This window comes from Mustela nigripes, chromosome 2 (assembly GCF_022355385.1).
Source record: "Mustela nigripes isolate SB6536 chromosome 2, MUSNIG.SB6536, whole genome shotgun sequence".
NCBI classification, from domain to species: Eukaryota; Metazoa; Chordata; class Mammalia; order Carnivora; family Mustelidae; genus Mustela; species Mustela nigripes.
Genome location: NC_081558.1, coordinates 133,640,460 through 133,663,815, shown reverse-complemented (window position 1 = coordinate 133,663,815; position 23,356 = coordinate 133,640,460). Strand labels below are relative to the sequence as shown.

At 43.7% G+C, this 23,356-nt stretch overlaps 1 protein-coding gene across 1 annotated transcript in view; it reads left to right on the top strand.

Moving 5' to 3' along the window:
• PPM1L (protein phosphatase, Mg2+/Mn2+ dependent 1L) overlaps nucleotides 1-22,921 on the top strand; it is a 287,016-nt gene extending 264,095 nt beyond the window's left edge. The window contains exons 3-4 of the mRNA XM_059391630.1: nucleotides 14,048-14,209; nucleotides 17,372-22,921. Of these exons, the coding sequence (XP_059247613.1) occupies nucleotides 14,048-14,209; nucleotides 17,372-17,718 (509 nt within the window). The 3' untranslated portion in view covers nucleotides 17,719-22,921. The remainder of the gene's footprint in view (nucleotides 1-14,047; nucleotides 14,210-17,371) is intronic.
• The last annotated feature ends 435 nt before the right edge of the window (nucleotides 22,922-23,356 follow it).

Genomic DNA, 23,356 nt, shown 5'->3' with positions numbered 1-23,356 from the left:
AAGGGAGAAGGAGACTCCCCGCTGAGCAGGGAGCCTGATACGGAACTTGATCCTGGTACTCCAGGATCATGACCTGAGCCCAAGGCAGGTGCCTAACTGACTGAGCCACCCAAGTACCTCCCATATCCCTGATTTTCTTAGGATAAAATCGAAGAATTGGCATTATTGTATCAAAAGAGTATAAACAAATGTTTATTCTGTTCTTTGTTTCAAAAAATGAAATATGAAGAAATCCCCTTTAGAAAGCTGTTCCTTTCGTGCATTCTTATTCTATAAATTCTTTTTCTTTTTTTACCTCTTTCTTTTGACAATGCAAATTCATTACCCTGCTAAATGTTCAAGAGAGGGCTATGGTCAGGGCACCTGGGTGGATCATTCAGCCAGCTGAGTGTCTGCCTTCTGCTCAGGTCGTGTCCCAAGGTCCTGGGATGGAGCCCCACGTCAAACCCCCTGCCCAGCTGGGAGTCTGTTCCTCCCTCTCCCTCTGCTCCCACCCCTATTCATGCTTTCTCTTATGCTCTCTCTCTCGCTCTCTCTCAAATAAATAAAATCTATTAAAAAGAAAGAAAGAGAGCTGTGGTCTCATTTGCTCCCCATCGTCCTCCTGGATTGTTCCCTACCACCTACCATCTCCCTAAACTGAGCCAAGCACCCTCTCTGCCGTCACTCCCGTCTGCACACACAGGCTTTCCTAGCACTGTCAAAGCATTCGCCAGGCTGGATTTTCAGGTCTGTTTCCATCTGGTCATTAGGCAATAAATTCCTTGGGATTAAGGGCTGTATCTTGTTATCTTTATTGTTCCAGCATCAAGCCTAATAATTTGCATGCCAAAGGCACTGAATAAGAAACAAAGAACATAAAACAATTTAGCATGCACACATACACAATCTTATATTATTATTAGGTACAGGAGATAGATCTATGAGAAAGAGGAGAAAGAGGGTCATTTTCACGAAAAAACATGGTTACGTTTTCCTGTTTGTTTGTTTTTTAAAGATTTGTTTATTTTAGAGAAAGAGAGCAGGGTGGAGGGGCAGAGGGAGAGGGAATGAGAATCCCAAGTAGGCTCCACGCTGAGCACGAAGCCCAACATTGGACTCGATCTCATAACCCAGAGATCATAACCTGAGCCAAAACCAAGAATCAGGGTCACTCAACTGATTGCGCCACCCAGGCATTTGGTATTGTCCCAGTTGTGGAGGCATAGATGGCATATCACTTTTTTGTATGCACCCAGAAGGGCCAGAAGGATTTTAGCAGTCTCTGGGATAGCAGCTTGCCTGGAGACAGCGTTAGGGTGAGTTTCATAGTCCACTGAACCCAAAGCAAGCTGGGAAGTTAATAAGTACGGATAAAATTGGCCCCAAATCTGATTTGGTTTTATTTATTTGTTCTAAATGAACATAATTATACAGGCTTTATTTTGTCCCTTTAAATGGGGAGATCAGTAACTATGTTGTATTTGGATGGAGAGATCGTCTGGAGAGATCGTCTGGAAATAATTTCTGTGTAACTGCAGAACCTGCCAATGGCATGCTTCTTGAAGGCAAACTCGGCTTTGGAGATTGTTTCTCCTTCCAGCTAGAATTCCTCAGTAATAGATGTGTGATAACTGACGAGGTGACAAGGAAGTCACTTTTGGTTATCAAACATTGTTGGTACTGGTTATAGTATTTTTTAAGTTAAATTTTATAATTTCTAGGCCAACGTAAAACTTAAGATGTGTAATGTGCAATAGACATGAGATACCTATCCTCTGTCTATCCAACCACACACCCTGCACAGCTACAAGATAAACGTATAAAGATGTAACTTCATTTATCTCTCTACGACTGAATATAACTTGGACTTTGAATATTGGGTCTGATACTAAAATCTTGCTCTACTTAGTTCCAAGTGTACTCCATAATTTCCTGATTTTTCTCAGGTTCTTATATTAAGTTCATGTTTTCCTTCCCCCTCTTCCCCAGGGGTGATCTGAGTGTCTTAATGTTGTTACTGACCTGGTATCTGCTGAGATGACCATGACCCATGGTCTCCAGAACCTGTGGTTGGAAGGCCCACTCATCCCAGCTCTGAAGCCCCCGAGAGTAGGCATTCCTCCCTCAGGGAAGCCCAACACTTCTCAGTGGTTCTGTCTGCTTCACATGAGGCTGCCTACATGAGCTCATTCAACCTTTGCATCTCCATACTGGGACAAAAGCTTGTGATTTCTTGGGCTGTACCTGGAAAGCAAGGTCTACGTTTTCTGTGCTTCAAGCTCCCCATGATTCTTGGAGACCCACACATCAAAGACTCCCTCCTGTTTTCTTCTTCGTCTCCCAGCCATCCTCCCCTCCCCCACCACTTGGCCAACCTTAGTGGTGGGGGTGGTGGCGGGAAGGGAGGACTCATGGGCAGGAAAGCTTGCTGTTTGCTCCATCTTCAATGCCTCTAGTTTAGTCCAGAACCTGGGCTGATGGATACTCAAAAAGATTTTTCTCTTGAGAATACTGTTTCCTTGTGAGTTTCCATAGTCTCTTTAAAGCTCGAAAGCTAAACATGACTACTTCTTTCTCTTTACACTTTCTCTTTACACTTTGGCCACAGCATCCTAATCCTAGACAAGTGCCACAGACTGAATGAAGGGGGGATCATGTACACGAGAGGGGACAGGAATTTCAGTGGCTATCTGCAAATGGCATTCTTCCAACACATGAATACGTAAATAGATTTATAGCTCTATGGTAATTTAAATAATGATAACTGAATAAACTGAAAGGCCTGGTTTGTTTTTCATTGAAACCAAAGGAATGGGAGTTGATTCTACACTAAGAGAAAAAGAAGTAAAAAAAAGTAATTTGTGGTTAAAGCACTAGAAGACTTGGGCTGCGACTCTCCCCTCTTCTCTTTCCACCTTCCTCCTCTCTGCCTTTTATTAAAAAGCAAAGGTCCTTTTGTAAAGCTCAATTTCTGAAGTTCTATTATATCCACTTCCACGGTATTCATAAAGAGGCAGAGATAGTACTTGTAATTTGCTGGGAACCCTAAAGAGAAGTGAGAAAACTCACTGAAGAATTCTCATATAACGTGAAGATATGAAAATATGTAGCCAGTGCTTCTCTGGCTTATGGAGGAAGAATCAACCATGAAATTCACTTTATTTATCATTGAAAGATACTGGACTTAGGATCCAGTATGTGATAATTTAATTATAAATTAAGTTCAGTAGCATGCTATCATAACTAAATGTCAGCAGTAGTTAGGAGAAGTAGGCAACACAAAAGCTTGTCTGCTCACTTGTACCTCAAAATAGTCATGCCCTGTGAGTCTAGATGAAATCTCTTGTAGCTAGAAGGCCTACTAGGGATTTCTAAGACTCCCCAATGTATGTGACAAGTTTAATAGGAACCAACTCTCTTTAACATGTTCATACTTAACTGAAAAGGAAGGATTAGAAGGGTGTCCATAAGACCACACTCAAGGGTAAAATAAAGATTATTATTACAGTAGTTGAAAGTGAAGTTGAAGAATATTTCAATTTCAAAACGGCATTCAAGAGAAACAGACAACACATTTATATTTTAACTCCAGTGAAGTGTGACAATTAAAGAATATTCCATCAGATTCTAAAAGCTGGAATTGTGACCTCTCCCCACCCCATTAAATTGATTATTTTTTGTATTTAGGATGTTACACCTCATTTGTGGAAAAAACCTTTCTGGCACTTATACACTGTTTCTTATTCCATCCAGTCATTTTATTAATTACTATATGTTCACCAAGGAAGAACCCGAGTATATCTAAATCTAGAATTAAACTACATAGCACTAGGGCTTAAAATAGTAGAATTTGTCATCAAGTTGACCGGCTCACGTTCAGCCAGTGTCAAACTCAATGGGTGAAATTTTTGCTCAGGCAAAAATCTCAGGAAATGGAATATTCGCAATTTGTAATAGACCTCTTTCTCGTAAAATGTTATTCCTGCTGTTCTGCCCTCTAGAATGAATGAGGGAGAGTTGAGGCAGCTTTGGGTTGCAAAGGGGGACCCAGAAAGGTGCAATTTGGAGGCACTTTCTGTCTGTGCCCAGCCCAGGGACTCCCATAAGCCTCCCTGCATATACAGGTGTGTCCCTGTTTCCTCCCTTTGGAAACCGGTAAAGATAGTTTGCCATACTAGTACTTCAGATCCTGAGTGAAGAAGTCCTTGATGTATCCTCAGTTAACACCCACATTTGGCCTTAGAGTTGTTGCTAATGATATTTCATTCTTCAGGTTGTCTTTGGGGCTCCTACCAGTCTCTGTGAAGCAGAAACCCTCTCATGTAACCTTCTGCTGGAATTCCTCATTGCGTGGCCTTCTCCTGTACTGGCTCTCTTCCCAGGATGGGTGGGGGAGGGTATGGCCTAGAAGCAGGGTTCCCCATGTCGTCGTGCAGGTTTGACTCCATGGCTCTAAGAGGTACCGTTCACACTGTGGTCATTCTCAACCGGAATATGTATTTTAGTGATTTTATGGAGATGGTGGTAAAATGTCTCAGGGAAGAAATACGTCTTTCTCCTTTGCACAAAACATTAAATATGGGCTAGCAACAGCTTGCCTCAAGGTTGAAAACAACAGACTCTCTGCCAACACACTGATTGAGTGCTGCCACTGCTAGCTGTGGGACCTTGAACTAATCCCTTAATCTCAGTTTTATCATCTGCAAAATGGACGTAATAGTACTTCATAGGCTGTTAAGATTAAAGAAATTACATATACCAAGGACTGGGCACAGGGCCCAACTCACAGTAAATGGTCAGTATGTGGTAGTTCTCAGCCCTTGGCTGGTGAAAGCCTCCCTACACACATAGATCTCTTTCCAAACACCTCCTACTCACGGGTCTCGGGGTGTAAAATAATTTTCAGGCTCATTACTGCTGTAAGACTCATAACAGTGGAACTTTTGATTTTTAGTATGAATCATTAATTAGTATTAATTCAATAACTTTGAGCATGGAGTTAGCCGAATGAATGGTGATTCTCCCCGCCTAGCTATGTGCATTAACACAACTGTGAAGAGGGACTGTGTCTGAGGGAGTTGAGATCTGGGCCTACGAGGACTCGGGCGGTAGATGAGAGAACAGGAATAAAGAAGGCAAGATTAGCGCTCACTCTAGTTTTCCAGACAACAAACGGGCCTTGACAGGTCTGTCTCTGCCGTGGCGTTAATTGTTACGAGAAAGACCAGAGAACAAGCTCTGGGCAGGTCAAACTTTAAGATTATGCAGACAGGGATGGAGGCCGGGGAGTCTTATCTACAAACTCCTGGCACTTAATCTGTGTTTCCGGGCTCAGCACAGTGGTGGCTGTGGGAGGTGGAGGCTGGAAGTCGCCACTGGCAATGATCTTATCATTCATGACTGCCTTCGCTGCTCTTTTTCCAATATGGTGCTTACCAATAAATTTCTGTCAGTCACTGCGCCCTCATGTCATCTAGGCTCTGGAATCTGGAAATGTTACTGAGCTAACATTCGTTGTCAAAACTTTACAAGATAAACCTATTTCTCCTCATCCTATAAATGTGTTGGTTTTCCTATGCTGCATACATCGAAAGGCCTTTAAGCGGTTAGCACCTTCACTGAAATCCTCTCTCTCATGCAGCTGCGTGTGTGTGTGTGTGTGTGTGTGTGTGTGTGTGTGTGTGTCCCCTTCTCCCCTCCCCTTCCCTACTGCTGGTGACCTCTTTTCCACCCCACCCCCAATCTCTTGCTCCCTAAAGAAAAAATGACTCTTTTACTTTTACAAAAGACTTGATGTCACAGAGGGGAGTCACTATGTGGCATTGTGTGGAAGCATGTCCTGGAGCATTATGAAACAAGGCTCCTGAACCATATTCATTCTAGCTGGTTTTCTCCATTCTGCCCAGCCTCCTATTCCCACTCAAAGAAAAAATATAACTACAGTGTCTCTCGAATAAGAAATGTTGTGGCGGGACGCCTGGGTGGCTCAGTTGGTTAAGCAGCTGCCTTCGGCTCAGGTCATGATCCCAGGGTCCTGGGATCGAGTCCCACATCGGGCTCCTTGCCCTCCGCAGGGAGCCTGCTTCTCCCTCTGACTCTGCCTGCCATTCTGTCTGCCTGTGCTCGCTCTCGCTCACTCTCTCTCTGACAAAGAAATAAATAAAATCTTTAAAAAAAAAAAAAAAAAGAAAAGAAATGTTGTGGCAAGGTGAGTTTCAGAAAATAAAGATTCTCGAGACTCCAATTTTTATCTTTTTTTAAAGATTTATTTATTTATTTATTTATTTATTTATTTTAGAGAGAGAATGTCTGAGGGGGCGCAAAGGGAGAGAGAGTCTTTTTTTTTTTTTTTTTAAGTTTTTGTTTCTTTATTAGAGAGAGAGCAACCACGAGCATGAGTGGGCACGAGCCAGGAGCAAACAGAGAAGGGGGCTCCCTGCTGAGCAAGAGATGATGCGAAGCTCCAATCTAGGACCCTGAGATCATGACCTGAGCCCAAGTCAGATGCTTCACTGGCTGAGCCACCCAGGAGCCCCAGGGAGAGAGAGACTTTGGCAGACTCCACACTGAGCAGAGCCCGATATGGGGCTCCATCTCACAACCTTGAGATCACGACCAGAGCTGAAACCAGGAGTCAGATGCTTAACTAACTGTGCCACCCAGGTGCCCCTCGTGACTCCAATTTTTAGATCACAGCTGTGGGCATACAGAAAGTGGGGGTGGGGAGCGCAAAGGATAGAGGGTAATGTGCTTTGATTGGCATCAGGGCAGGTAGTTCTGCTCTGACTAGAAGTTGAAGGTAGCTCTGCTAGAGATAAGGTGAGGCTATTGGACAGGGAGTGGGGGAGGTGCGGGACCCAAGCAAGCTGAGGCTTGCTTGTCTGTCACTGACTCATTGATGGATAGTCACTGGTGGTAGAATTTGAATCTGAACTTGAACTCGTCTGTGGGCAGTGCTGCTGTCACCATGGTCACTGGTATTCTCCTGGGCTTTGTTTCCACCTATCCCGAGATTGTCAGCTCTGCTTTTCCTGTTTTATGTCTTGTATACTTTCTTTACGCAGCGGATCTGCTCCGGAAGTGTTGTGAGTACCTTTTGGTTTTCAATGACACATCGTGTTCATCTTAATACAAAAAAGCATCAAGAAAACAATGTAGTCTAAAATCTCATTACCTAGATAACCCTGCCTATATATATATTTTTTAAAATACATTTTTAAAATAAGTGTATGAATATTTACATGGTTAGAATATATATATTTACGAAGTCCAAAGTTTGAGTCATACTGATGCTCCCATCAGTACGTATTGGGAAAGCATCTCATGTCCCCTCAGTATTTAACATCACCCTTAGCGTTTGGGGTCTGTACAGAGCACAATTATAGAATACCACAATGGAATACCATAAGAAACACTTTCTTTTAAAGGACTTTCTGATTTTAAAAATATGTATATACACCAAGGAATAAGGAAGGCATCATCCTGGCCCAAAAAGAGGGTGTTAATCTAATGAGTCAAAGAATCTTTTGGCCACAGTTGCCTTTTGTTTGGCTTACACTGATTTTTTTTGGGTTTTTTTTGTTTGTTTGTTTCTTTGGTTGGTTGGTTGGTTTTTTAAATAAAAGCTGCCAACATTTAAAAATCAGGAGAGTTCAGGCACCTGGGTGGCTCAGTGGGTTAAGCCTCTACCTCAGGCTCGTGTCATGATCTCAGGGTCCTGGGATCAAGGCCCACATCAGGCTCTCTGCTCAGCAGGGAGCCTGCTTCTCCCTCTCTCTCTGCCTGCATCTCTGCCTGCTTGTGATCTATCTCTGTCAAATAAATAAATAAAAATCTTAAAAATCAGAAGAGTTCCCATAGTAATGGCTTCCCTTAAAAAATCTGAAGAAAGGGGCTCCTGGCTGGCTCAGAGGAGCATGTGACTCTTGATCTCAGGGTTGTGAGTTCAAGCCCCACATCAGGTGTAGAGGTTATTTAAATAAATATTTTTTTAAAAATCTGAAGAACTGTTCACCAGGGGCGTGCATTCTTACATGGCAGTGACCTTCACTGCTGAGGACCTGCTGCCCCCTTTCACGTGTGTTCCCCGCAAACCCCAAGCACATTCTATGTTGTGCACCTGACATCGACACCCGAGGTCCCTTGTTCCTTATCCTCCTGCCGGCCCTCTCTTAGGGTAGAAAACCCTTCAGAAGGAGAGGAGGATAGGATAAAGCTTCTCCAAGAGGGCCTCGAGCTGTTTCTTATACCTGGCCTACTTCCCTGGAGGCATTGGAGTTTGTAGTTCCAGTTCAAGAGCAGCAGAATACTAAAGTTGAGAAGGACCTAGAGGTCAACTCATCCCAGCCACTTGTTTTTTATTTCAGACAGCTTTGGCTGCCTCCTGATTGCTTGTTATTGAGAATTTTCACTGTGCCAGCTTCGTTTAAGTGAATACAGCCCCAGTTCTATTACGGGAACTTCATATCACATGATCAAATTTTTTTCCTGATTCACAAACTTTTCTGTGACTTGCACCAAAGTATACACTGTAAAAGGGGGTGAGTTGATGGAGACTGTTCGAAACAGAAATGTAGAAACGGGTCATGGAAATCTTTACTTCTGGGAGTAGGAGAACAGCTTCAAACAAGAAGAGGTGCTGATTGTTAAAAGTGGAGTCAGATGGCCCAGGTATGTGACTTGGCTGGCTTGTTATCCTACCCAAGACCTAGTTCCCCATCTGGAAAATGGGGACAGCTATGCCTGATCTCAAAGGGTAGTGCAGATCAACTTACACAATGTAAGTAAGTGTTAGGCATTATAATGAAAATTTTCAGTTGTAAGGTCTATTGTTCTTACTAGAGTTATCTCTCTGGACTGCCAGGTTTTTCAGTCACTCAGTCACTCAGTATATATGCCTTGAGCGGTGTCACCGTGGATAAGACACTGAAAGTCTCTGAGCTCCATTTTCCTGTCTGCTCAAAGAGAGGAATAATGCCTGCCCCTCACCTACCCTGACGAGTCAGGAAATCAACTATAAGCGTGTTTGTGAGCCACTCTGTGACGTTTATAGCGCTGAGCAAATTGTTATTACCACTTTGCTATTAATTAAACTAAGTTTTAAAAATATTGATAGCTAGGGTTTCCAAAGATGCCCGAACTAACCCAAGTTACTTAAGCTCCAGTAGGATTTACATTTTTCTCGGGACGCCCCTGTGTCTCAGTGGATTAAGCGTCCAGCTCTTGATCTCAGCCCACGTCTTAATTTCAGGGTCATGAGTTCCATGCTAGATGTGAGTCCACTTAAAAGAACAAAAAAGGATTTACATTTTCTCAAATTCAACTCACCAAGGGAATGAAGTGCCCAACATTACCCAACCAGAATATTTAGGTAAGTCTAGAAAAGATTTTCTTGTGTGCCTTTACTTTGTCTGCCTGCCAGAAATTAGAGGCAAGATTGCTGGTATAGAGGAATAGACTAATGACTAATTTGCATTTGTGGGTTCTCCCTAAAGAAGACAAGAATTGACAGGACAACATGAATCCTGACTTGCTTACGTACAAATTGAGGTTAGAAGCAGACACGGAATGTACGTGTAGTGACTACCATGAGGCACTTTCATCACTTCTCAAGGTGCCATGGCTTTGGGGGGCATGGTGACAATAGAAGCCCTACCCATGTTTCATTTCCATTGGACCGGGAGCCTGGGCCTGAGGGAAGAACTCGGGACACGCCTGGGCAGGAAGCTCTTTCTAATTATGGTCAGTGTGCCTGTGAAAGTGGTTATACCTGTATAGGACAGTCCTCATGTTTCAATCCATCTGTGAAATATATTTTGCTATAGTTGAGCATCTCCCTGATGTGGCAGCATCTAGGAGGTGGTGTGCATTGTATTATTGACCTAGGTGGACATGTTTAGAGCAAGTCAGGAGGAGCTTAGCATTATGTCAGATCAGAATCAAAGAGACAGTGTGTGATTATTTATTCATTCATCTATTAATTTGTTTACTCAGCAAATATTGAGTAACTGCCATGCTCTAGGCCTCAGCTTTGTAGTAGGGAAAACAAGCAATGTCTTTACCCTTGTGAAGTTTAATTGTGTGGGGCAAGAGTGGCATTAATTAAATTGCTTAAATAAATATGCAAGATATTTGCACAGTTGCATGTTATGAGGGCAATGGGGGAAGCAAAGAGGAGATAAGATCCACCCCAACAGAGAAGATATGTCTGATGATGTCACCCTCATCCTAAGACATCCCATATGCATAGTCAGCCAGTGTCAAAGACAGAATATACTAGGCAGAGGGAACAGAAGACAGCAAAAGGATTGGCATGTTTGGGCAGCAGAAGGGAGGGAAAGCAAGGGAAAGAGTAGTTTTATATGACGTTGGACAGTTCAGGTGGGGGCCAGACCCTGCAGGACGTAGCCACCACTCTTTCATCTGACTGCCGAAATAGCAGCACTTAGAAAGGACAGTGGCTTGGACCCGAATCAACGCAATGAGAGCAAGAGCACTGGCAGGGTTTAAGATGCACCTTAGAAGTAAGAGTGGCAGAACTTAATGCAGGAGTGAAAGTCAGGAATGAGGTGGGGGGGAAAGAAACAAGAAAAACAGGGGTGACTCCTAGCTTGAGTAACTGGATTGCGCTGCCATTTTCTGAGGCTTAAAAGTTAAATAACTTGCCAGACCTCACTCGTTTAGGAAATCAAAGTCTAGTCTGTGTGAATTCGCTTTTTTCATTTTTTTAATCTGTCAAGTGAGGTTCATAAGTTAAATTTCCAAGATACCTTCCAGATTTGCAATTATGTTCTCTTCTAGATTAAATTGTTAATATAGAAACAGCCTGAGGTAGGAAGTAATAATTATCAGACCTGGTATAAATAGTACTATTGTGGAATAAACCTTTTATATCAAAACTTGTAGCCAAAATTTGGGGAGGCATTTTTTTTCCCATGCAAGCAAAAGAAAAGGTGATTTTGTCCATTTTCTCTCGGAGACGAAGTTTCTCTGGAGTATTTCAGAAACAAGGTAGTTTGTTCAGTAAAGTAAAATTACATTATAAACTGTCTCTTGCAACTGCAAATCACGACTGCAAAGTCTAAACGATAAATTGCTTACAGCCAAGCAGGTTTTTTTGTTTTTTGTTTGGTTTTTTTTTAAGACTGTGCTCGGGCCTCCATCCAGGGTACAGGCAGGTTTCTGCAGAGGGAACGGTGACATTTCAGCCATCCTAAAACCTGCCTGCAGCTCTCCTTCCACCATCTGGGCCTCACCCGTTTTGGCCAGGCCTAAGATTCTAGTGCTAACAGAGACAGTCCTCACTGCTTCAAAGCAGTAAACTTATGAAATCCGCGTCATGAGATAGATCATTTTTACCCACAGACACAATGGAATTGTGTCCTTGACAAAGGAATTGGCAGGCCATGAGTCTTAAGTATGTGCAACAACATGTGAGTAAATCAAAGCAGTAACTCGAAGTCTGCCCATAGACACCCCCCCCCCCGTATTGGACCATAAGTCCCTGAACCTGTTAGGAGGCTACAAGGAACAGAAAAATCCAACCTAAAAATCCATGAGCAGTGAAGATATTGTTCTGTGATGTCTCACAGAACAAGTCCATTTCAGGCTGGTGCAGCAGTTCTGTGATATCTTAGGGACTCAGGCATATCTCTACCGGCAGCAGAGTGCCTTGATCCTGAGGCATATCACCTCATAATTCAAAATGGCTGCCACAGTTCTGGGAAACACCTGAGCCAACACTGCACCAAAGAAGTAGGTCATTTTCTTCATTGTGTCTCCTTCAGTGAAGAGGCCTCTCCCAGAAGCTCCAAGCAGACATCCCCTGAAGTCCTTGTCTATGGAGCACCAATTCCCCCCCATCTAGGTAATAGGACATTACCCTAGACTTGTTCCCCTCTCCTTTATTTCCTTCACTTTCTATGACCTCTCCTTTCAGGTTTTAAAAAAACTGCCTCCTACCCTCTATCTCTGTTTACTACATTAATTCTGATCTTCATTATCTCTTTCTCCCTGGTTCCACTTTATCTTCCATATTGCCACGGAAACGATCTTTTAGAACACATATCTCATCACGACACCATCTTGCTTAAAAGCCTTCAGTGATTCCTAATCACATATGCGATTACATTTCAGGGTTTTTTTTCCAGCTGTAGGAATGACCTCTCCCTTCCCTCTGTTATTAAGAAAAGACTTATCGTGACAGCTCAGTACAGCTAACAGATCGGTGTAAAGCTGCTGTAATGAAATGGGGTGGGGAAAGGGCCCAGGGCCAGGTGGATCCCCCCACCCTTCTCACAAGGCAGCCACAGAGCCCTTCCCTGGATCCCCAGCAGTACAGGCAAATTGAAACATCTCCATGCCAGTTGATCCAGACCTCAGGAAGGTCAACCAGGCTCACGGCACAGGCTTAGGTGATAGTGGAGGCCAAGGTCACGAACATGGTCTCCCAGAGTGTGCAGAGTAAGAAGGAAAGAGGTGAAGAGGGCCAAAGAGACAGCTCGAAGAGATCTATGAATGCCCTACCTCCAAGCCATGCAATATTCAAGAATGTTTCTATTTCACCTTCAGACTTTGTGAATGTGCCTTATAGTCTCTGACTGTGTAAGACAAGTTAACCCAATCAGTGGCTCGAGGACAAAGTGAGAATGGTTGAAAACCAAAAGGCAGCTAATATCAAAAATAGAATAATGCTTTCGAATGATATGAATTGTTTCTGTGTTTACATTTTCCTTTTTACGGTGGTTTTTAAAAGCAAAAGATTTGCAATTTGCTTGGAATCCCTAAGATTAGTCTTTTTTTATTTTTCTTTCACAAAGCTTTTCATATCAGAAATCCAGAATTAACCAATATTTCATGTGTTTCCACTTCTGATCAAGGCACTTTTGAGTTAAATAGGCATAAGAATGGAATTTCAAACTAAAATATTACCCCAATATGCTAAATATTCTCATCATTCTCCCTGCTCTTGATATTGACCTGTATTTATTCTTTATGTCCACTTAAGAATTCAGTCCTCTTTATTGTTCTGTGAAGGCTAAAGAGCTGTGTAGATGCAGTTTATATTCTGTTGTAGAATATGACCTTTGAAATGAGGAGGGAAATATTAATGAAGACATTGATGGATAGTTTTCACAACAAAGGTGTTAACAGTTTGAAGCAACAGCTTACTGGTTTGTACATTTCAGCAGGCATTTGCATACTCAGTGACACTGTCAGGAGGGAGGAGGGAGAAAGGGAAGAACTGGACAGAGGACACCAGGCAGGAGAGAAGGCCAGGCCCCAGGTGGACCAGACTGTCCATCTCTGGTTTGCTTTTATCCATTCTCATTTCAAGAAGGGTTTGCAAAGAGCTTGGCCTGTTGTGTCTTGTATCATTTCCAGGTAAGCAGGCCATCATTTTGGCTCCCTTCTGACTCCGACTTCCCTATCCCCACCTCCCATCTACCTAGATCTCATTTCGGTCATCGCTGTAGGTTTATATGTTTCTGCCATTATAGGCTGCCTCCATCACACCCTGGAGCTGACCAGTTTTTGGCTACCAGTCTTTGTGCTAGACTTTGTCTAGACAAGTTTGTATGGGCAGCTCCTCACGCTGCCATTGGATTGGACTGTTAGCTTCTGTCATTTACTGCCTCGAGACCCTCCAGTTGGGGAGCCCATGCAACCCCTTTCCACGGGGACTCCACAGAAATGAGGCACCAGTGAGAAGCCAAAAACATATATCAATTGTCAGAACCTTTAAACTGATTTTGATTCTCTCCTAATCCTTTTAAATGTGATACGTGTTTAAATTAAGAGGAGCAGAAACAAAAATGATTTGAGGGAAATGATAATGTTATCTTAGCCTATTTCAGTAATATCCTAACATGATTAAGAAAATTGACTGTCAGATTTGATCAGTGTTGTTGAAGTGAACAGCCGTCATTCTCTGGAGGGTCTGGAGTTAAATTCTCACCCAGCGGGAGCAGATTTAATGACTAAAGAATCCAGTAACAACAGGAAATGGTCGAATCTCACCAGACCACTAACCTCTTACAGTGCCTCTCTCTCTCTGGTTTTTCAGGTACAACGTGTCTGATCGCTCTCCTATCAGATAAGGACCTCACGGTGGCCAATGTGGGTGACTCCAGAGGGGTCCTGTGTGACAAGGACGGAAATGCCATTCCTCTGTCTCATGACCACAAGCCTTACCAACTGAAGGAGAGAAAGAGGATAAAGAGAGCTGGTGAGCTTGTGAACGCCTCCAAGCACTGGCCGCCATCCTGTTTGGTGAACCAGGTGGCTTGCTTGGATTGCCTGTGGGGGATATGATGTTCGGTTAACTCATGATTCATAGATCAGCACATGGGCTGCTGCTGATGCAGCTGAGACTTGACTTTGTGACATTTCTTGTCAAATGGCCGCCGAACTTGCCCTTCCTCATGGCCAAAGATTCCAGAAGAGCCCCCCAAAAAAGGCTAATGGGATCTCTGGGCTCCTGCTTACCATACACATTTCCCCTCCAGCCATACTAAAGTAGCCGTTTCCCAAACGAACCATGTTTCTTCTAGCTCTGTGCCTTGGCGAGCGCCATCCCCACCAGCCAGTGGGTAACAATTACTTGTCCTTTAAGACCCAGTTTAAGGGCATTCTTTTGGTAAGCCTTCTCTGTCACTGCACCGAAGGTTTCCCCAATCTAGATTGGCGCCCCTTCATTTTCCCAACAGCCTATGTGGTTAATCTGTCGGGTTACCTTTCACAATGTACAGACACACTTGGCTCTCTTATCTGGTCTGCCTTCCTGATTGTGAGCTCTTTGAGGGCAGGAACTTGGTCTTGCTCCTCTCTATACTCCCAGCATCTAGCTCAGTGCCTGGCATATGTAAATATTCTGGGGTTGGTGGGGTGGCAGGGGCCGGGGTCTCCTTTTTTCATTCATTTTATCAACATCTAGAGACTAGGAATACAAACTTACATTTGGAATTGGGATGGGATGGGGAATGGAGTAGACATCCATTAACAATAAATAAGTAAAATAAGGAAATTATCTAGTATATTATAAAATGATAACCACTACGAAGAGACATAAAGCAGGCAAGGGAATGGGGAGTATTAGAGGTGGTCACTCCAGGGTTCACTAAGGTGACCTCAGGAGAAAGACTTGAAAGAAGATTATCAGTTGCTGGTTACATTTTCATGATTCACTTTGGGGAATTCTTCTCTGCCCACGGAAAGGAGGGATCCGTCCCTCTCCAAACTGACAGCTGCAGCATGTAGGCTCTGCACACTATGCCAGCTGTGCAAGGGGAGCTCACATACCCTGGTCTCTAACCAGAACGGGCCCCTGCTGCCCAGGGTAATTGCAGCTGACTCTCGGTCTCTACAGGTCAGCTTCTGCCGGGAACCTAATCAACATTTGAGTTTTCACAGTAGGAGACTTCCTGTTGAGTCAAAAAGTGTTGAAATTTATTACAACCTCCTGCTTCAGTATCTGCTTGAGATGCAGAATAATTTTTAATGAAAGCTTTAGTCAGGGTTTTGCTGGTGGGATGGAACAAGCGATGCTTTAGGAGTCTGTCAAGCCCTGATGAGTGGCAAGCACTACTCTGGCTTCTTCACTTACAAAGACACTGTTTCCCCATGAACCTGCTGTGACCCTGGGCTTAAGATTCCACTAGCCTACTCTTGCGGAAGCACAGGCAAGGATGTACATACGATACCTGGAAATGTCACTTTAGCATCCCGTGTGCCCTTCTAAAATGGCATTCCCATTTTATCCTCTCTTCTCATTCCTGTCATACCCCCCACCTGCACTCCCACCTCCAGGGACGCTTTCTAGAGCCGATTTGGACACTGTCTCCAAGGAGGTTAATCTAGCCTGTGTCAAGGGTGTATTTTATAGCAAGGCTTAAGGGACAGTGATTGGTTTTATTGCCTTTGTGTGTATTTTCTCTGACCTTAGCCCTCCTTTCAGGGACTGTTCCTGTCCTGCTTAGCGTCACAATACACTGCGACCAATCTGGGCCAACTGCATGTTGGTCCTTCTGTCTTCACTCCTTTTGTTGTTTCCAACAATAGCAATGATACCAGCTGCCATTTATTGTTTGCTCACTCTGTGCCGGGAGCTAAGCCCAGTTCTTTACGTACTCTTTCTCTTTACTTACCTTCTGAGGCTGTTAACGTTACCTTCATTTTACAACCGAAGAAGCAGAGCCTCAAAGAGGCGTGTGTGCCCAAGGACACACAGCTAGTGAACGGTGAGACGAGAGCCAAGACCCAGGACACTGACTCCAGAGCTCACGCCCTTGCCTGCTAGACCACACTTTCTGGAATGTTCTCATACGCCCCTGCCCACAGAAGTCCTACCCGTTGTTCAAAGCCCTGCTTTTTTGTTCACTCCTCCCTGATCATCACAACCAGGCATCATTGCTCCTCCTCCATCTAACTACAGCACGGAGCAGGTACTAGCTTCTTCCCAAAAGAATGCCATTTGTGCTCACAGTTGTTAATACATGTAGCTTCTCCTTTCTGCTAGACTAGCTACTTCTTTAGAAAAAGACCCAGACCTTCTGTAACTTTATAGCCTGCAAATTGCCTTGCACAGAGTATGCGTTTAATAGATATCTGACAAATAATATGTGAATGAACAAAGTTCTAGCTCCCTTAGAGAAAAAAATAGTGGTAGATGACACTGAATACGTGGAATGCATATGACGGGCAGGCACTATGAAAAGTGATTTTATAAGGCATAACTCCTGTATTTCTCACAACTCAGTGGAATAGGTACTCTTACTGTCCTCATGTTGTAGCCAGGGTAACCTAGAATCAGAAAGCTAGGGCTTCTCATCCGAAACGAGAGAGCCAAGAATCAAATCTGCGCAGTCCAACCCAAGAGCCTGAGCCTTTCCCCACTGGGATAACATACATCCTTCTTTAATCCCAGTCCTAACTGGGGAGCTGTTTTGAGATCTAGATGCACCCATGGGTGGCTCAAGCTAAATGAAGTAGCCCGGTGGTGGTCTCCCTTGCACATCCTCGTGCCTTTCAGCACTCTTTGGCCATTGTCCTTGAATCCCTACCCTAGGGCTCCCTAGTGTCAGTCAGTGAGGCGCCAAGGTGTTACTAAGTTAAAACCAATACCCTCACCTATATATATCTTCCTACCCTCAGTATTTTTACTGATATGTTCCTCAGAGCCTTTAAGATGCCCGGGAGGAGGACATGAGGATCTCCTGGTAGTGTGTGAAACCGCAAGCCATGTGGTGGGAAGGCTACTCCTTCCTGGCAGTGCCCGGGGGAGATGAGGGGGACACACGCAGGAGGTGAGCCTCATGTACGTGCCCCCAGACTCTACCATGTGTGTGAGATATTGGCTGCTCAAGCTAATGGGCTCATTCTGTCTTTGCAGGTGGTTTTATCAGTTTCAATGGCTCCTGGAGGGTCCAGGGAATCCTGGCCATGTCCCGGTCTCTGGGGGATTATCCGCTGAAAAATCTCAATGTGGTCATCCCAGACCCAGATATCCTGACCTTTGACCTGGACAAGCTCCAGCCCGAGTTCATGATCTTGGCATCAGATGGCCTCTGGGATGCTTTCAGCAACGAAGAAGCCGTTCGATTCATCAAGGAGCGCTTGGATGAACCTCACTTTGGGGCTAAGAGCATAGTTTTACAGTCATTTTACAGAGGCTGCCCTGACAATATAACGGTCATGGTGGTGAAGTTCAGGAATAGCAGCAAAACAGAAGAGCAGTGAACCCTTCCGGGTCTCGGCTGCCTTCGACTAAAGGACTCCAAACACACTGGTCTCTTTTAATGTAGTGAAAGGCGTGGGAGTTTCAGTTAGGATCAGCCACCTAGACGGGGATTCCCCTCCCTGATGGTCATAGGTCTATATCCAGTAATGAACACAGGGTGCTCTTGGCACATAGCTGAGAGGCTGGAAAATGGTTTCTTCATGTGTTCCCAGTTCTTTCCTCCGATGTTCCACATGTATAAATATATAGCTGTAGATTCACATGTATGACGCGAACGGCGTATGTGCCATATAGTCTCCCCTTTGGGGTTCTTTTCAAGACCTCTTCCAGGATTCTCCAGCCACCAGACTCAGTCCTCTCTTTGGAGCGGTGCATGGGGCAGACCTCCAGAGCTGCGGGAGACAGGCTGCTGCGGCCGCTGTGCGTCTGGGCAGATGGGTCGATGCCCGCTGCTGAGAGGCAGAGCCATCCCGAGGAGGCTTTGTCCTCCTGAGCCCAGCTTTTCTGCTCAGCGGCTGCCCAGACACAGATTTGAAATGGTTTATTATTCCGTGGCTGCTTTTGGAGACAGAGGGAAGTGGGGAGGGTGAGATCCGCCTGTACAGCAGACTTAACCTTTTCCCCTGGCTTCCTTTCTTACTGAAATAGACCCTGGGTACAACCTGACCCATCTTTGTGTGTTTATCCTAATCGTGCATGACCTTAGCCTTTTGCTTCTACTTTACATTATGTAATAGGCAGCTGTGAAACTTCACCACCAGACACCATGATTTTTTGTCTTACCAAGAAACCTATTAGGGGAAATGAATAAAGCAAATCACAACGCCATAATTTCTTCAGTCTTTAAGGGTAGATAGAGGGAAATAGAGGCCAAATAAGTCACAGTGCCCCCCTGGGAAATCTGCTGTTTGCATCAGGAGAGAAAGCTCCGACTGTCACCACCCTGAACTAAGCTCCAGCGGCCATTTTGGGGTGGGTTTTTGCAGCACCCCCCCCTCCCCGCCGCCGCCCTAGTAACTTCCAAGTGTCTTTTAAGCGGTGTTCTGATAAGCACAGCCTGGAACTGCGTGTGTGTTCCTTGAAGCCAAGTACACAGTTATCAGCATGGTCAAGCATTTGGTGACAAAATGCTGGCATGTGGTTCTCCTTGATGGTGGAAAGGCAGCCGCCTGTAACATTTGGTTGTAGATCACCGTCCCTACCAGGTAGCTTTCCCCAGGCAAACACAACCTGCTCCACACAGCCCTGCATTCCGCGGCAACCACGCCGGCAGGGATTCAAGATCAAGCTTGTATTGTTAAGTGGCTCAGAGTTATTTCGGGGCCAAGCTTGCTGCTCTTCGTGTCCTGTCACCAAAGTCATCTTTCCAGTGTCAGTATTTTGTAAATTAATTGACAGAGAGTGCTGGGTCAGCCCGTTTGCCTGACTGAGGTGGCTCTAAAAACCAGACAAGATTTTTGTTGTGTCCCCATCCCTCTGTGTCTGAAATGTCAAGCTGTCCGCTTGGTTTTGTCATTCTCAAGTGGGCACTTGTCGTTAGAGCTTCTCAGAAGTCCAATTCACAGGCCACCTGCAGCCCACAGTGCCCCTCCCTCCCCTGCCCTTCTTCAACTGTGGAGCTTTCCTGAAGCAGGTTCCAGGGGAGAACTTGGGAGGGTGAAAGATTCCCTTGTGGCTGCCAAGGGCTGCAGCCTGCCTCAATTTCTCCAAACACTCACCATCCTTTGACTGCAATGAGAATTAATAATGGTTTCCCAAGCGATTTGCTCACTTTTATAAACTGTAACATTAGAATTTCCATGTTAGATTAGAACCCTGGTTATTTTATTATTATTATTTTTTTAGCTATAGAATGTTCTAGTACAAAATATCTGTCACCATTTTAGATTGAAATATTTGCCTAATGAGAGACAGTGAACTCTTGTATTTGGGGCAGGGGTCAGGAGAGGAAGGTAGGAGACAGGCTGGTTGTGTTCAGTGATGGGATGGGCAAGCCAGGTGGCCTGAGCTTGCTTGGAGATCTAGGACATTCTGACTCTGGAGAGTTACCAAAGCCCACCATCTAAAGGAACAAGCAGTTTCAGCATTTTACGCTACATAGTCTTTTTTATTTTAAGTTATTTTTAACTTAACCCTAAAATTCATATTGACAAGGGAAAGAGATTTTTAAATTCCATGATCATTGCTACTGTCTAAAATGAAAACAGACATGTTTTAGTGAGGACGAACAAGCGAAGCTACAGGAAATTAGTGTTTTTTCACCTGCACAGGGTCTTCCTCGTGGTGCCGAGGGCAGCAGTGCTCGCCTTCTCCTCCACCTGAGGTTACCGGGTGTCTTCTACAGTTTGCTTTGTGGAATTATTCATTTCTGAATTTAACTATTTAGTGTGTGTATTTCCTACTCCCTTTCATTCTGCCTCTTTTCCTCCCACTTTGGCTTTTAGATTTTCTTAAAAGACAGACATTTTAGGCAAAATATTAGCTGTTTGATTAGGAGTTATATCTAAAATCAGAGAGCTTTGCTTCCTTCCCCGATCCTGGAGCTCTCTCTCTGCCCCTTGTCCAGCCGTTAGGGGTCTGCAGACATCCCCACCCCATCCCCCGCTGCCCGGGGTGCCCTGTGGCTCATTTTCCAGGGACAAGGGAAAAGTTGAATCTAGCCTTTAGGCAAATTGATTTGAGAAGTTTGCATGTGAAGCTTCCTTAAACAGCACTGCCAAAGCTTTGGAATTGTCACATGAGGCTGCCCAGACTCCCCATCCCGAGTTCGCATTGCCAATAGCCCCATGGTGCCAAATTTTGGGACAGTTTTACAGTCTTTTAGAAATGACGTGGGAATGAATGACCACACGCTTATGAGCCCCCAGCAAGACACCAGATGCAGAGCTCAGGACCCCTCCATGCACCACTGCTGCCCCACTGGCAATTTGTACTCTTAACATGGCTTGGGACTTGGGGTGGGGGAGACAAGATAGGAAAATTTTTTTTGAATACTCACTGTATTTGCAATTTTCTAATTAAAGGAGTAGACAATACTTACATTACAAACTCCAGAGCTAGTTCCCAAGGCCTGCATTATGTGACCAACTTGCCCAAGGCACTGAGCTCTGAAGTCTAAGGCAGTCTAATTCTAATATAACGTGACTACTCATATGTACACATTTCCAGTAACCAGTGGCTATGTTCTATTTTTTGCCTTAGATGGAAGGTACTGGCCTCTTGAATCTTGTCTATATAATAAGAGAATTACAGAGAGTGTTTTCTAGAGTGAAGGAGCATATGCAATCTGGATGATTTAAAACAAGGCTTATTTTATACAACTGTAATGATTTCAACCCACATACATTCTGTGCAAACGGGATTGCGTGAGGATGATTGCATCATTTCAATCCTATTAGAAGTAATTCTGGGAAACTGATTACATTATTGAATTGGATCATTGGGATATCTGTCAATAAATGAAGGATACACAAGGGAGTGACACTTTTTCCTTTGCCAAGTATACCTTGATTTTCCGGATTTCTTCCCACTGAATTATTGTTAGATCTAATACTCTTACAACTGTCAATGAAGAAGGTTTGGAAAGGGCAATATTTCACTGTGCATTTGAAAGCATGTGAATACATGCTTGGGATGAAGCTTTATTCTTCCATGATTTCAGAAATGACTTTTTTTCTCCTTTGATCCATCATCATTAGACTGCTCTTCTCTCAATATTCTAAAATTGCCTTAGTGCGTCACACCAGCATTCCTGAACTAGCTCTGCAGAAATGACCTGACTGTTAGATACCACCCTGGGGCCTATGTAATTGCCTCTAGATTAAATCATTGGTATCTAGACTTTTGAACTACTTAGTTGAACACTGCAGGAGTAATAGAATCCAGTGTCCCCCACCCCCAAGTGTGTTCCATAGAACATGAGTTCCAAAGTGATCTTCCAAATACAGGGTTCCAGGGTCAAATGAGTTTGGGAAACATACTATCTTAAAAAGTTAGTGCATATAAGCACATAGAAGGTTTTAATTTAAATGTCCTATGGGTGGACGATGGGGAGAGGGGAAGAAACACACTGCAGATGTAATTTCAGCCAACTCAGGTTTTCCAGATTAATTTGGCCAGAGAAACTTTTTTGAGTAACACCTAGTAACATTCCAAGGAGCTTGTGTTCCATAGGACCCACATTGGGAATTTGTTAGACTGAATTTGTTAATGAAAGCGGTGATAAGAAACTATGACTTAATAAGACCCTTCAGCAGCTTCCCATTGGTAACAGAAGCCCAGCAATCCTGCCTGAAGCCCTGAACTTCTCTCTTTAATGTTACTAATAAACAGGAGCCTTGCCATATAGCTAGGGGGTTCTCAAATTTCATTCCAAGAGCTTTCAGTTGTGCTTTTGAAGTCATCTTTGCTTTCCAGATTGAACCAAAATAAATATTTTTACATTTTATCATTATGTGAAAGTTTAAATATATATATTTAAAACAATAGAAAAGGGGGAAAAAGTCATTTGGTTATAAATCATTTTAAAATTTTAACTAGGTTTTCAAATTTATGTATCCATTGTATAATAATGTTAAGGTAAACTATTAACACTTATTTACTTTCCTCTGTCATTCTTTCCAGATTCAATGAAAAAACTCTGAAATCAATCAAAGTTCATTCGTTCTAAAATCCCTGTCCCATGTTTTCCCACCTTTGACATTTTATGTATAGGATTAAGTTTGGTGAGTTATCTCTTGCCTAAAATGTAGGGCTTGCCTGTAGCTGCAGTCTCGTCACTCGGCCTGGGCAGGGCTGCGAAGCTCTAGGGAATTCCGAAATAATGGATGAAACAAATTTAGTCCCAAACACAGTGCACAGTGAATTTAGGGTAAAGCCATTAATCAGAATTACCTCCAGTGTTTAGGAATACATCCATCCTGTGGACATTACCCAAAATAGTAAAAAACCGACAGTAGAACTGCTTAAGCTAGGTGGCAGATTTCAGAGGGCAAGTGACAGTGGAATTAGATATGTGCTTCTAAACATGTTTGGTAATATGTAAACTTTTTTGCTAATTCTTAATGTTGATGCTTTGTCCATTATTTTTTCTTCTTACCACTGTTTAACTGAGGGTGGATTATGATCATTTTGATGTGTTTAGTAATAACCGCACCATCATTTGTACAATCACTTTAATAAAGCCAAGTTAAGGACTTTGAAGAGAGCATGTAGTAGCTATTCATTTTAACAAATCATCTTAGGGCTTCTCACAGTTTGAAACCCTGCCAACAAGCAAGCAAGCAGCAGAGGTGGTTTATATTTAGAGATGTGGTTCCATTTATTCCAGAAGTCCTATAATCTGACATTTAACCACAAAAATCCCCTCTGACATTTGCCAAATCCAAATTAATCTCAAAATCTCCAAAGACCTGAGTCCTTGGCTCTGAGCACAAGCAGATTGCTACGAAGGTTCTGTTGGCAGATTGTGATGGGGGAGGGTTGGGGGGGGGGGACAGTGTGCCTGGGTCACTCACTGACTCTGGGAGAGGGACCGTGTAACCGCCACACTCTGTCTTTACCTTTTGTCACGAGGAAAGTCAGAGGTTAAAGATGATATCATGCTTCTATATAAATCTGACAATGCCTAATTTAAAA